This window comes from Epinephelus moara, chromosome 10 (genome assembly GCF_006386435.1).
Source record: "Epinephelus moara isolate mb chromosome 10, YSFRI_EMoa_1.0, whole genome shotgun sequence".
In the NCBI taxonomy this organism is placed as follows: domain Eukaryota; kingdom Metazoa; phylum Chordata; class Actinopteri; order Perciformes; family Serranidae; genus Epinephelus; species Epinephelus moara.
The window spans coordinates 33111232-33125074 of NC_065515.1; the positions used below are offsets into that span (position 1 = coordinate 33111232).

The 13843-nt window shown below is 41.5% G+C and overlaps 1 protein-coding gene across 4 annotated transcripts in view; it reads left to right on the forward strand.

The window, feature by feature from the left end:
* The window catches only part of mast3b (microtubule associated serine/threonine kinase 3b), a 40666-nt gene that overhangs the window by 12719 nt on the left and 14104 nt on the right, over nucleotides 1-13843 (forward strand). For 2 of the 4 annotated variants that reach the window (XM_050055645.1, XM_050055647.1), the window contains 7 exons: nucleotides 645-733; nucleotides 3666-3738; nucleotides 7375-7395; nucleotides 7715-7793; nucleotides 9810-9967; nucleotides 11426-11501; nucleotides 11686-11895. In XM_050055645.1, the coding sequence (XP_049911602.1) occupies nucleotides 645-733; nucleotides 3666-3738; nucleotides 7375-7395; nucleotides 7715-7793; nucleotides 9810-9967; nucleotides 11426-11501; nucleotides 11686-11895 (706 nt within the window). The remainder of the gene's footprint in view (nucleotides 1-644; nucleotides 734-3665; nucleotides 3739-7374; nucleotides 7396-7714; nucleotides 7794-9809; nucleotides 9968-11425; nucleotides 11502-11685; nucleotides 11896-13843) is intronic. The other 2 variants (XM_050055646.1, XM_050055648.1) reach the window with 1 other exon arrangement.

Genomic DNA, 13843 nt, shown 5'->3' on the forward strand with positions numbered 1-13843 from the left:
ACACACACACACACACACACACACACACACTATATAAACACACAGTGAAGCATTGCATGAGTCAAACATGTAATTATAGGTGGGAAAGCCTAAAGGATTATAGTCAGTTTAAAGGAACACACCAGGTTGTTTTCTTTCCAGATTGTGTTATCGCTCTGTTGAACTGTTAAGTGATAAAAGTAAGTGATAAAAAGTTCCAAGTAAATAGTTTCCTCCAGTGTTGACATCTGAGTATTGACACGGTGCTGTGAGTGACCATTTCAGGTTTTTCAGCTTAGCATCTCATCAGCTCATCAACTTATTGTAGACATGGGAAAATGACAACCTTTAGCAAAAGCTTACCAGAGAAATGACGATGACAATTAGGGCAGTGTTGTGGAGAAACACTGCAACCCATAGGGCAAAAATAGCCTGACAGAAAATGTTAATACAACTGTGTGGCACAGTTTATCCATGTGACCAATAGGAGGATGTGTTTAAAGTAAATTTAATTGGTGTTTTTTAATGGTTGAAATTCCACTGTGGTGTTAAAACCAGTTAACTTGCTCCCAGATCATGAAAACTACTACAGACACATTTTCAGATAAGTGATGTGTAAGATCAGTCTGTTGACTTTTCTCTTTTTTTTCCTGTTTGTGCTCCAGCTGTCGCAGCAGCAACAGGAAGAGCCTCGGTGTCGGGACACCGTCACCCACACTGTCCCGGCCGCTCTCCCCGCTCTCACTCCACACTGGTAAGATCCACTGCCAATTTTGGTATCCTTTTACTCCCGACACTTTCCGACAGGAGTGCTGCTGCAAAAAAAACATGTCAGTATTGGTGTTGGCGCTATTTAAGCTGCAGTGTCATTTGTATTGCATTAGCCAATCGAATCCATGCAAGTGCAAATAGAAGCTAAAACACCTGGTACAATTGTGCTCATTTACATTTCATCTTACAAACTAATCCTGCCCACAAAATGTATCAACTGCAGTATGGTGTCTTGGCATTTAAGTCAACTTAAAACATGTCTTAGTGGTTTGTATTTTAACTGTGCCCCACAAAAACATGTCCACACCAACGCAGCCCATTGCATTGTTTTTCCATATTGTGCTTGCTACCCTGAATGCATTGTCAAACATCTTGTGAATGAAACTGGTCTGATTCCAGCTCTTGTTATGTAAACTCAGCAGGCTGGACTCATACATGCTCCACTGCATGTCCATAATGTTAAAGGACTGATCGAGATATTGCTAAATATGAGTATCAGTCCAGCTCAGTGTCAGTATTTGACACTGAATGAAACTGTGAGGCTTAAACAGGCTTGATAAGAACACACGTTCAGCACAAGTATTTAGATGCAGACTTTGGCAGTGTGGAAACACACAGTTTCACAGTGTTTGATTAATGACGTCAAATGAAGTTGCAAATAAACCCATCACTGTCTCTCGTGTAGCGTGTTGTGGTGAAGTGTCAGCTGCTCCTACGTTGTTTGTAAGCTGTAGGGCACCTTGCCTCGCCTCACGCAATACAAGATTAAGCTTGATTAAGCCGCACCATAGCAGCATGGTGCAGGTTGACACTGCAGAATATTCAGACATATTTAGATGACCTGGAGCACCCCAGCTATCAAGCAGTAGGCTTTAACTAAATTATCAACAAACTGGATATGTCAAAGACAGTGATATATAAATATTACTACACAAAAAACACAGTGTGAAATTGCAGTAATGAAGTCCAAATGTAATTTCAGTGCAGGTTTGTGTGGTGTTTATAATGGTCAGGGTTAGAGGATGCAGAGTGAAACTGAGGCAGGAACCGAAAGAGAGGGATTGTGATGATGCACTAAAGATGGGAAATTATCGTTCATGAAGAAAACAGAGATGCAATTAGGAAGAAAGATTGAATCCATAACACTTTATTTTCATTGTTCAACAAGAGAATTTTTTTTAACTTTATCTACTTTTACCAAACAGTTTCCAGTCTCCAACAACTCCTACATTTTTGTGACAAACGTAGTAAACATTGATATGAAATACAAGTACTTGCAATTAACTCTTCGCTAAGTCCTGCCCCCAAACGCAGACTTGCCAATCATAACGTTAGCATCGGGCCGGCTCAGACCAGGGCGCGACAACAACACAGCTGTGCTCCATTGACTCTAATACAATTGTTTGAGATTTCCTTCATTTTCAGGCTGGTTTTGTGGATTTGGAGCTAAATGTTGTGCCTGGAGCACATTGTGTATTAATGATACTCTTACCTGGAAAGGTTGGAAAAAGATATACGTTTCTTCCCTGTTAGCTAGCTAGCTACTGAAGATATAGCCTATTGAATATATACACATGCTGCTTTTGCTTTTTGATGATTGTAACAGTGGAAAAAAGACCGACCCTGCTGTACAGGAACCAGTGAAGGGAAGCAGGGAACCTTTTCCGATATTGAACAAGCTGTGTGTCATCGCAGTGTGCACAAATAAACGTTGTTTGGCTTCTCCCGGAGATCCCTGCCCATCCACCGGCAGAGGTCCGGGTGCTGGCAGGGGCATGCAAGCCAAACACTGTTCATCTGCACATACTGTGATGACACACAGCTGGTTCGATATCAGCAAAGTTTCCCTTTATATTCATTGTCTTCTGTGGCGATCAGCAGTGATGTGGTGGTTCACTTTTACACTGTGATCTGTAGCCTATAGTTCGGCTTTAGCTTGTAACTATCACCCGACGTAACTACCCACAACCAAATATCACGTTAGTGGCCAACTGGGCTGTTTTAAAATGATCTCAAACCTGCGATTTGTTGTTACTTATCGGCTGATATGTACTACAATATACAATGTATCTTTATTAAGCTAATATTGGCCAATATACCGGCTTGGCTGATTTATCAATTTACGTCTAATTGTGATCAGAACATTGAAAATAAAGTGTGTTCTATCGTCACTCAGCCCTGGATCAGCCTATGCAGAACATGTGAACTAATCATTTGCACTGCCTCATGTCCCTAAAGGAAACTGTGTTAAAAACGTAAATGTTTTGAGGTTATCAGTTTAGACTTGACGTGTTCAGAATGACAAAATAAAGTACGTGAAGTGTTATTTAGATTAATACTAAGTGTCTAAATCCTTGGTGTCCTTCAGCTTTCTGAGTAAACACTAGCACAGACAGTGTTCAGCCCCTTAATGCTGTGAAGCAGCTGCACTCTATGAAAAGAGTTTTGCTCAAGAGCTCCTCATACCCAGCAGTATGTGGATGTGCTCCCTTTTGAACTCAATCATGCTGAGGATTATCTAATCACAGAGTGCAGTCAGACTCTAATTGGGTCTCTCATGTGTCCTAATTGATACTCAACCACTTGCATGTAAACGAACTAAAGTCTCTAGTGTACCCAGACCTCCAGACTGTGGTGGGACAGAGCTGGATGAGGCTTCCCCCTCAATTAAGACTGTTTGTAGATAGGTGCAGTAATGTTTGGAAAAGTAATACCAAGATGATATATTGGACCTGTCTGAGGTGCCGGTTAATGCCTCTGGGTTTTGCAGTGATTGAGGGTTCCTGCATAGACATGATGTCATCCTTTCTGGAACATTTCCACTCGTAAATGCAACCATGTGGTTTTCTATTTTCATGAGTTTATTATTGCAGTTGCGAATAGTGTCGGTAGTAACTTTGTCTTTCCTCTTTCAGCTGCGAGCAGCCCTCTGGACAGCCCTCGAAATGTGTCAACCAGTGCCTGCCTCAACTTTCCATTTGCCCGAAGGTAATTCAACACTGATCTCTTGAATCCTTTTCCCTGTGGAGAGAATATTTAGAAGTTTCTTGGAGATAAATGTGTAATGTTACTAACTATAGGGTGAATAGGAATTTTCTCTAAAGGAAAGCTCTGTTTAAAAGCAGTTTTCATTCATTATTCATATATAATTAGAAACTTTATTTTCCATTTGTCAAACTGTGTGCTTGCTTATCTCAAAGCTTTGCATGTTCAGCTGACCTGCTGTGCACTGACAAAACATCTCTGGGTTACACTACAGCAACAAATATTTTTAATAATTATTTGGAAATACATCAGTTAAACAGTATCTCTAGTTTCCCTCTAATACATTTGTATTTCCCCCATAAATATGAATAGATAAGCTTCTAAGGTAAATAAGGCAAGATTTTAACATGTTTTAAAATATGAAGTCGAATAAAGTTTAACCTTTCACAGAGTTTCATAAAGGGATTTTAACTGAAGACTTTCTTTTGCTGTTTTGAGCATTTAAAAATACGGAAGTTCAAATAGTTTTCGAACAACAGCAGCACTTAGTTTTTTTTTCCACTCAAAACTGCTCATGAGTGAGAGTGAGGATATCGTGAACTGCAAGTACTGGCTGCCATTTTAGTTATTTATTTGTCTAGTATCCCTGCCAAAATACATTTTCAGGGCACGGTGTAAAATTGTTGGATTTGGTTTATCAAATCCTGTCAAGACTCCCAGAAAGATTTGGGCCGTACATCGTCATTAGTCGAGATGAGATGAACCACAGTTGCTTGATTCCTGAGACAATGTGGCTCTTGTTTACAAGCCCTGGAGCTGTGTAATTTGACACTGTCCACCCAAATGAACCTAACGCAAATTAAAAACAGTCTAAAATTAATTGAATGCGTAATCACACTCGGAGGGTTTCCTGTGAGATTCGCTGTGTGTGCTGGGACAGAGGCAGATAGTCTGGAAGCTGCAGAGAAACAGCAGCAGGGTAACTGAAGCTGACTCAGCCTGGAGCGTTCACACCTTCCCCCCCTCCGCCAGGTCTCCTTTCAGCCGACTCCTCCTCAACAGGATGAGTTGCGGTTAGATACAGGGTACCCCCAAAGCCCACTCATACATCATTCAACCCCGTTCCCATGGCAACACGCTTGTCTCGCTCCAGGCATGTGTAAGCCTACAAGTAAGGCGGCACCTTGAAGACACCTAAGAACAGTCGTTAAAACTCGTGAGCAGTCCAGGTGCTTCATCCTGAAATACGATGGAAACAAGAAAGGAAAATGACACCTCTGATTTTATTAGTGTAAACTGCTCAAGCACCTGCTCCTTTTCCTTCTGTCTAGACAAATGCCCTTTTTGCAAGACATGTTTTTTCTGTCTTTTAAAAATATTATATTTTAATCTTTAAATTTGGCCCATGGCATCAATTCTCACTTAAAAGTGTGTTGTATGCCCGACGACTGCATTTCAGTAATGCCCCTGCCCCTCCCTGTTCAACATTCCTTGTGGCAGTCGCATGCAAATCCAGCGCCCTGCAAAGCAACATCACATTTCCCTGACCTGCAGCTATGAACAGCCAGGTAACGATGATGTTTGCCCTAAGCAAAAATTAAACCACTATTAAAGCATCTCAATGCAGCTTGTCTTATTTAGGCAATAACACACCATTAAGCTTACAAACATGTAAGCTACTCTGGCACAAAACCACACCGTCTCCCTCCGACTCTCTGGCAATTTCCGGTTCACCAACTGCCTGGCGTGAGCGGAGACAAATGCCGAATTGCTTCCCGACCTCCATGTGTCTTTATAAGCCAAAACTCGATTTGAAATAATGTTAACTTCTCTTATGTTGCATCTCTAAAAATACATTTAAACAAAAATGGCAAGCAGTTTGAGGCTGTGGTGCGTAAAGTGCACAGAGGAAGAGAGGAGGAGCGTGAAGCTGCAGGCATCTGTGCTCTGGGATTCTTAAAGAATATTGAAAGCTTATTTATTATTAGAAGAAAGTTATAAGAATAAGCACGACTATTTAAAAAAGAAAGGAGGAGATGAAAATTAAAAGAGGAGAGCAAAGGAAAGGAATCGAGTATAAGGAGAGCAGAGCAGAACACACTTAACCTGATTGTTGCAACTGAACAAAGGCCTACTTTAAAAAGCAATATGACAACGTGATTAACATAGTATTATGCTTGTTTATAAGAGGACTAACACAGCTTCTAGTGTGTGACAGGTCGTGAGCAGAGGCTGGTAACATGAAGGACATCAAACTTCAGTAGAGTAGTGCACGTTGTGTTTGTTTAACAGAAAGTGTGTTTTTTTTGGGGTGACGAGAGGAGACCTGTCAGAGTTAGTCTCGTGAGAAAACTAAAACTGTGCCAATTATGCAACATTTTTAAGATGACAAAAGAGGTGTCCTATCTGGCTGCGAGTAATGCGGCGTGCTGTTTTTAGCTGGACTTTTGTCGGATGCCCCGTTTTGTTTTATTCCAGTCACTTGCTTAAAAAGTGCTGCAATGGAAAGGGCTGATTCAGTGAAATAAGGAATTATCTTTACGATACCTTCTTGTTTCTCTACAAACACCATACTAAAGTGGCAGCAGGCAGGAGGGAGATCGCCAGGGAGCTGTACTAATAACAACCTACTTGCTGTTGGCTATATTGTGTGTCACTTCGAGTAAATATCACAGCATTAAAACATGTTTTCTGTTTAGAAAATACAAACGCAGGAGGATAGAAAGTGGGCTACTCATCCATCGTTTAAGTAGTTACCTCTCAAGCACAACACTTGGTAAAATTCAGTATACTGGTCCAGTCCGGTGTTTGGCTTAATATCGAACTAGGTTGAAAATGTTTACACTGGCCCAACCCTAGAGGAAAATAACCTCAGGTATCTGTCATCTGCAGTGCTGCTGTCATAAAGACTTAATGCCTTGCAGAACAATCGGTGACACTGTTAATTAATGGCTGCTTGAAGTCTGGTTTTCCTTATTCATTTTACATGTCAGAGTTTAATGAGGCTCTTTAGTTGATATTCATGACCAAACTGAATTCATAGAGATAATCAGAGATCACTGTGGATAAGACAGTCGTTAAAATGCTGTTACAGCCTTTTAAGCTCTCACTGAGGCCTTAATTTATTGATGTGGTCTTTAAAACAACATTGTGAAGTTGTCCTGGTCCATTTAACATCACTTTTTTAATGTCTTGCTCATTTTGTCTTTCACAGCAAATGGATTTAATTCTGAATGTTTGAGCTGTTCTCTCTGTCATAACTTTATTTTTTCCTCTGCTTGCAAACAACATGCCAAATGTTACAGCACATAACCTTTAGTTGTTTTCCACTTCAGTTTTACTGTGTGTTTCATATTGTCTGCTGTTGCAAATTCAGACCAGAGAGAAGATCCTTTCTCTGGTCAAGCTTTGAAGCAAAGATTTGTTTCTCTTATGTAAACTATATCCTCAAATTAATTTAGTTTGCTTGCTACTTCTTGTGTCGGGGCAAATGAAAACTGGCAAGGAAGGCAACATTGTCAGTACTAATCCCTCAGCTGAATGCCAGGGGTCGCAGGATCACTTGTGCAACGTTCCCAAAACTCACTAAAATTGTTTCTTTGCTTTTTCTCTTTCTCTCTGCTGCTGTCGTGATCTCAGTCACTTGGCTCGCGCCGACAGGTAGCTTCTTTAAATATTCTTGCACCATGTCTGTTGGCTTTTAACGCTTTGGTTTCGTATCTGTTTTTCACAAACAAATGCTCCCTCTAGAAAAGGTCTGTTTCATGTTTGGGTATAGCTTGCTTACAGAGCTGTTTCGAATCAAGTGAGGACACAGAGAACCCTGTTATATATGATTTGGATAAAAAGACATTAATTTCATGCTGTTGTAGTCACAGGACTCCTCCGTCGCCTGTTATGTAAGGAGTTTCACATATGAAATGCGAACTAATGCCAGTGCGGCTGGGGCTTATGTAACATGCATGTCCGTTTCTCTCAGAGCGGAGGGCCGGAGATGGTCCCTGGCATCGCTCCCCTCATCTGGCTATGGAACCAACCCGCCGAGCTCCACTGTCTCGGTAAGTCATCCCCAAAACATGTCAGCGCCCCCCCCCCCCCCCAGTCGATAGATGGTGGCCAGGCAATTCTAACACCTCATTCAGCCCAAATAGCACTTTGGTTTATGCAATAAGGGACGGCGAATGCCAAGCCCGAGATGACAAACCGCTAATTGTTTTCCTCCATCATCTGCTTGAATTAGTCATTCTCTCAGTCTGTGGAACACAGTGTTAGAAGTATTACACACAGTCTGTGTGTATGCATGTTAATGAGAAGTGTGTGTGTGTGTGTGTGTGCCCTTGCTGTTTTAGTTAGTGGATTAAATACGTAAAGTGACAGCTTTTCAATAAAATCTCACAACATCGCATGTTTGTCAAATTAACAATTAACAGAGACACTGCGTTTTTAAATTTCTGAATCAACACCAACTGTGGCGAGCATAGTAACTTGGCCTTAAATCTGATGTTTTTTGTTCATTGGCCGAGCTAGTAAGCTGATTTCTTTAATAACTTAAAGCTTTTCAGGAGGATAAATGTCATATTACATATGACTTTTAAGGAATATACTAAAGGAATTAAGTAAAATTTACCACAAGTCACAATCACTAAAACTATTATCAGATATCTTACTGTAGAATAAGGCTGTAATTGTATTGGTGTACAAAATGACGTAATGAAACTGTGTGTAGAAGAACAGTCTGCAGTTGAGGGGGGAGTGTGCTGAGTCTGTGGTGAAAGTCTGCCATGTGCAGCTATTATTAGGGAGTTTATGGGACAGACCCGGACACAGGCGCAGAGGTCAGTGGGAACAATAGCGCTCTTCAGGGGCCCTCACTGCCCTCTTTATACTAAGGCATTAGAAAGAGACTGCACAGATGCTGTCCCTCTGGACTTCTTCTGTTCAGGACACATGGGCCACAAAATTAAGCAAATTGCAGGAAACGTACACCATGTCCCGCCCAGTTTGAAAAGTTTACTCAGCACCTCGGTCGACATTGAAAATAACAAATTTCTGTAAATACTCTAATGATGCCTCTGTAGGCCTCATTATCGTGATACCATTACCTGAAGAAATACTTCAGGTTTCACTCTTTGACTTCTGTTCTAAATTCATACACCAGCGAAGTGTGTGTGCCTCATTTAAATCCACCACAGGTGAATTATCAGTTGGTTGGTTCTTGTTGTGCTGCTGTCCTCACAAACTAGAAAGTAAACATGAGCATGTGAGTGGAATATTCCCAACAGCCAAATATGGGTGTAAAGGCACTGTATGGTGTAATGTGACATTAATAAATTATTACCTCATTCATTTTAATGTTGTAAATGCAGACGCCAAGCACAGCCTTATTGCTAACTGCCCAGACCTCAGATGTGCCTGTGGTTTTCAACAGCAGTGACTCTGAAAAGGCAGGACTGAAAAATAGCAATGTCCTACTTTGAAAAAGCAACGATCATCAGAGTTTACTGGAACTGTGATCGTGAGTTTGACAAACACAAAATGCTCCATTTAGCACCTTTTTAGATGTGTCTTTGGCTGAACTCGGTGTTGCTTATCATCTACTTTGGCAACCGAGGCTGAGTTAGTTCACTTTGGAGGGCCATTAGTCTTTTGAACGTGTGTTAGATCCATTTTTTCTTTCTTCCTGTATGAGCCTTTTGAGTCTTTGTGTTTTAATGTCTGTATAAATCAATGTTCTTTAAATATAGGTGTACAGAATTATCTAATAATGAATTATCTGTCTTTTATGTGGATAATAGCTTTCTCTTGTCCACCAGATGTGGCTTTTTAACCCCGCTACATCAATTAGCCAGCAGCACCATATTAAACTCGCTAGACAAGATAAAAAGGCCCAGTATGAACATTGCAGTGTGGCATTTTTGTCTCACGTCCTCCAGAATTTACCTTAACAGCTGTCATAATCATTCATGCAGTTATCAAACCAGCTATTTCATGTTGGCTAAATATATAAATGTAAAGATTTCAACCTAGAAATGAGATCATTGTCTGGACTGATGGATCCCTCTCTGTGTCTGCAGTCCTCCTCGTCCTCCCAGGAGCGTCTTCACCAGCTCCCCTACCAGCCGACTCAAGATGAGCTGCACTTCCTTTTCAGACACTTCCGCAGCACAGACAGCATGACAGACGAGGATGGGCGGCCCGCGACAGTCATCAGACCTCGTTCTAGGAGCCTCAGGTAGCTAATCCTCATTTCACCTTCCATTTGAGTTGTTTTGTCTGCTAACAGATTATTTCCCTCTGTAATGCTACGTTTTAATTGTAGGGAAAAGGTTCTTACAAGGCAATTACTGCTCATTATTTCAAAGATTTCAATTATTACGTCTTCTTACGTATGGGTTAACTACTTTTCTGTTAGTGGCTCACACTTTTGTTCGCCCTTGCATATTCCTATCAAAACCACTTGTTTTCCAACCCACTCTGTCAAAACATCTGTTTTATATCGTTTGTTCACACATCATTAATCTAGTGAAAGTAATATTTTATACAGATTAAAAACAGTAATCCTTCCTGTGGGATTACCGACCTCTTTGTCACAGAAAAAACCCCAAAACATTTTAGATTAATTATGGACAGTGATTGCACGTTTGTAGTGTTCATGAGGTCCTTGGTGTCATTACATGCTGGTAGACTGTCAGATATCAACATGTCTGTGCTCAGTATGACCAAGACATTCACAAGCAAACACACCATTTGGCGTCTGAAGTGCCTCCGATAGATTACACATGCCCGTTGGCTGGCAGGCAGGTGGAGATCTGACTGTAGAGCTGTGCGCTTTTGACAACTTTTGTCTGTTGGCTCTGCTCTGTGCTTGTTTGTGCGATGCCCGAGTGCTCTGTGTTCTGGCACCATGGTGTGCCGTGCGTGGGCATGCTAGCTATCAGAGCGCCTCAGGGATCTAGCTGCTGAACTGTAGTCGAAGGGTGGGGGTGGTTTGGGGGGGTGGGGGCTTATGCGGAGAGGTACGGTGAGCTGCAGCAGTGTGTGTTGGGCAGCAGCCATCCGGTCTAACAGAGGTGTCTTTCATGACAAAAAATGGCTTAAGGAACCTGTTTGCATGTGACAGGTTTTTCCTCCATCTGTTCTGTTTGAAGCTTCAACAAGCAAGGTTTTTTTTTTTTTTTTTTTTTGTAAAAATACAGCCGTCTCATTGGCCTAAATACTGGAGTGGTGTTGCAGTAAATGACTAATGGTGTGATGTTGGTGATTCACACTGTTTGGCCAGGAGAAACCTCTGCTGTCGGTGTAGAAACATCTAAACCTGACAGCGAGATCCACTCCGATTGTAGCTTCACCACCTTGAGCGCTACAGAAATCGAATGTTGGCTCGCAATATTGCTTTTGGCAGGTTGAGATCAAAAGTACAAGTGTAGATGTCAGCCTCAAGAAATCTCTTTGAAACCCAAACAAGTGAGTTAAGAGTTGATGTGTGTAAGTTTGGATGAAAGGAAATCGACTTTTGTTCATCTCTCGATAACTGTGATGGCCATGATGACATAACCACTTTCACATCTCAGTCTAGCTTAGTGGCTTAGAGGAGAGTTGTATTTGATTATGTAATGGTAAAAATCAAAATGCTTTTTTTTTTTTAATTAAAATGTACTAATGCTCTCTCTCTTTTTTTTTTCTGTTGCAGCCCTGGACGATCGAGTGTCTCCTTTGATAATGAGATTGTCATGATGAACCATGTTTACAGGGAACGTTTTCCAAAGGTACGCAGCAGAAAACTGCATGTAGCAAAGACACTTTACATCACTCTTTTTCCTGATTGTTGAGTCACATATGACGCCACCCACAGAAATATCGTGGACGTTCAGTGCTACAGAGAGTAGAAATCATAATCACTGGTCCCTTAAATGCTTTAAATGTGTGTTTGTGTGCCTGTCCTCCCTTCAGGCCACAGCCCAGATGGAGGAGCGCTTGCTTGAGATTATCACCCACTGCTCTCCAGACAGCTCCCTCCCGCTGGCTGACGGGGTGCTGGGCTTCATCCAGCACCAGTTGGTCGAGCTGGTTAGAGACTGTCTGGACAAGTCCCAGAAGGGCCTGGTTACGTCCCGCTACTTTGCCGAGCTGCAGGAGAAGCTGGAGAAGCTGCTTCATGAGGTGGGCAAAACAGTCAGCTGATTTGGGTCCAGCAGGATGAGATGTAGAAATGACATGGGTCAAGATATTGTGTATTTGTGTGCTACAGCTTTAAGCATCAGCTGATGAGCCACTACATGTGAACTCTGTACACTCGGATGTGGTGAAGTTATGAAAGTGGATCGATCGCGCCGGGGTGAAAAGTGCAACCAGGCACGTCACCCCATAACTGTCCAGTAGATAACGGCACACACGATAGATCTGGTTGTGGAAATTGTCAGTGGTGGTGAGAGGTACTTTTGTCACAGATCCTATCTGTGTTGTGATAAAATGTTAGTTTCTATAGCAACCTCTTCCCCTGTTCCTCCACATGCTGTCAGACAGAAGGCATGGCCGACTCGCTGTACCTCCAGCTGAACTGATAAGTCTGTTCCCATGCAGTGGAACAAATGCTGCCACACACACAAACACACATAAACCTGACGACTCACTTTGTGTGCCAAGGCCACTTTGTTAATAAAATAAACAGTTTCAGTGGCGATGACATTTTCAGTCATCTAAATCCTGTGTTACTTTGATGTATGCAGTGATGAAAAATACTTTCACTTCACAAAAGCTGCAACATTGTTGTTGTAAACACTTATTATCTAGGAGCTGTTGCTTGGGAAGTGTCCTGTGCTGGGCAGAAAGTGACCAATTTTGTGCTTTCAACATCAAAGATTAAAAACAGCATTCATGCAAACAGGATTACAGGTGTACAGGTGATTTTTACTCCTTGTCAACCTCCGGTCACTGCCTGAATTCCTGCTACCTCAGGTGCTTTTTGCAAGTGTGCAACAGCTCTACTGTTTGACCTTCACATCACACAGTTTGTTTTAAGCAGAAGCACTTTTAGTTTGTTACCCTGAACAGTAAATGTGAAAGAGCACCACATACAGAAGCTCCATCAAGAGAAAATCCAAAAAGAAGGCGATCTCTTGAACAATAAAAAACCCCCACATTTATTGTATAAACCAGATTCTCCCAACTGATTTACTACTTAATAAGCACGTGAGGATTCTGTGTTTTCAATAGTGCAACTCGCAGCTGGAATTGGCCTTGTGACTTTGTAGCAACAGGACGTGTCTTTCTCACACTTCCACATTGTGACATTCAAATTAGACGGTGGGTCTGGCACGACCACAGGGTAATGTGATAACAACATAGACTCGCACATGCAGTAGATGTACCCAGTCTTTATGCTAAGCTAAGCTGCCAAGCTAACTTTGCCTTATATTTAACAGACACATGAGAGTAGTATTGATCTTGTCATGGTTCAGGCTGCACATGCATATGACTTGGACACAAATGCGGAGTATACCATACAGCCAGTGTTTCACTAGTAGACACTTGTCACTCCAGTCGACAAGAAAATGTTCATGATTCATGGAGACGACACCCACCCACCCACCCACCTAGTGATTATTCTCATAATTCCCCTTGGTTTAAATTGATGTCTTTTCTGACACATTTCCGTCAGGCAGCGTCTGTTTTCATGTTTCTATTAATGCCGTGCCCCTCTGCTTTGAACACACAGTGTGTTTAATATGTTAAATTTCCTGTTATTTCAGAGATGGGGGAAGTGGCACACTGAGTAACCACCCACACCCAATTTTGCCTTTTTTTAAACCATTTTTTGGCTTAAAAAAAGTACACAGAAATTTCTCACTGATGTGGTGTATTTCATTTTTTTTAGAATGATAAATCTCTCGTGTTTTATCCCACATCTCAAAATGTGGCAAGGAAATCACTGTTTTCCCCCGTGCCATATTTTCTTCTTTACTTTTATTTCCCTTCATATTATAAACACTTGCTAGGTACATTTTATTTTCAGTTTGAAATGTTATTTTTTAGGAATTTTATTTTACATACACAGCACAGCCGACTGTGCAGAGTTTTATGTGTACCATATTTGGTCAGACATGTCACG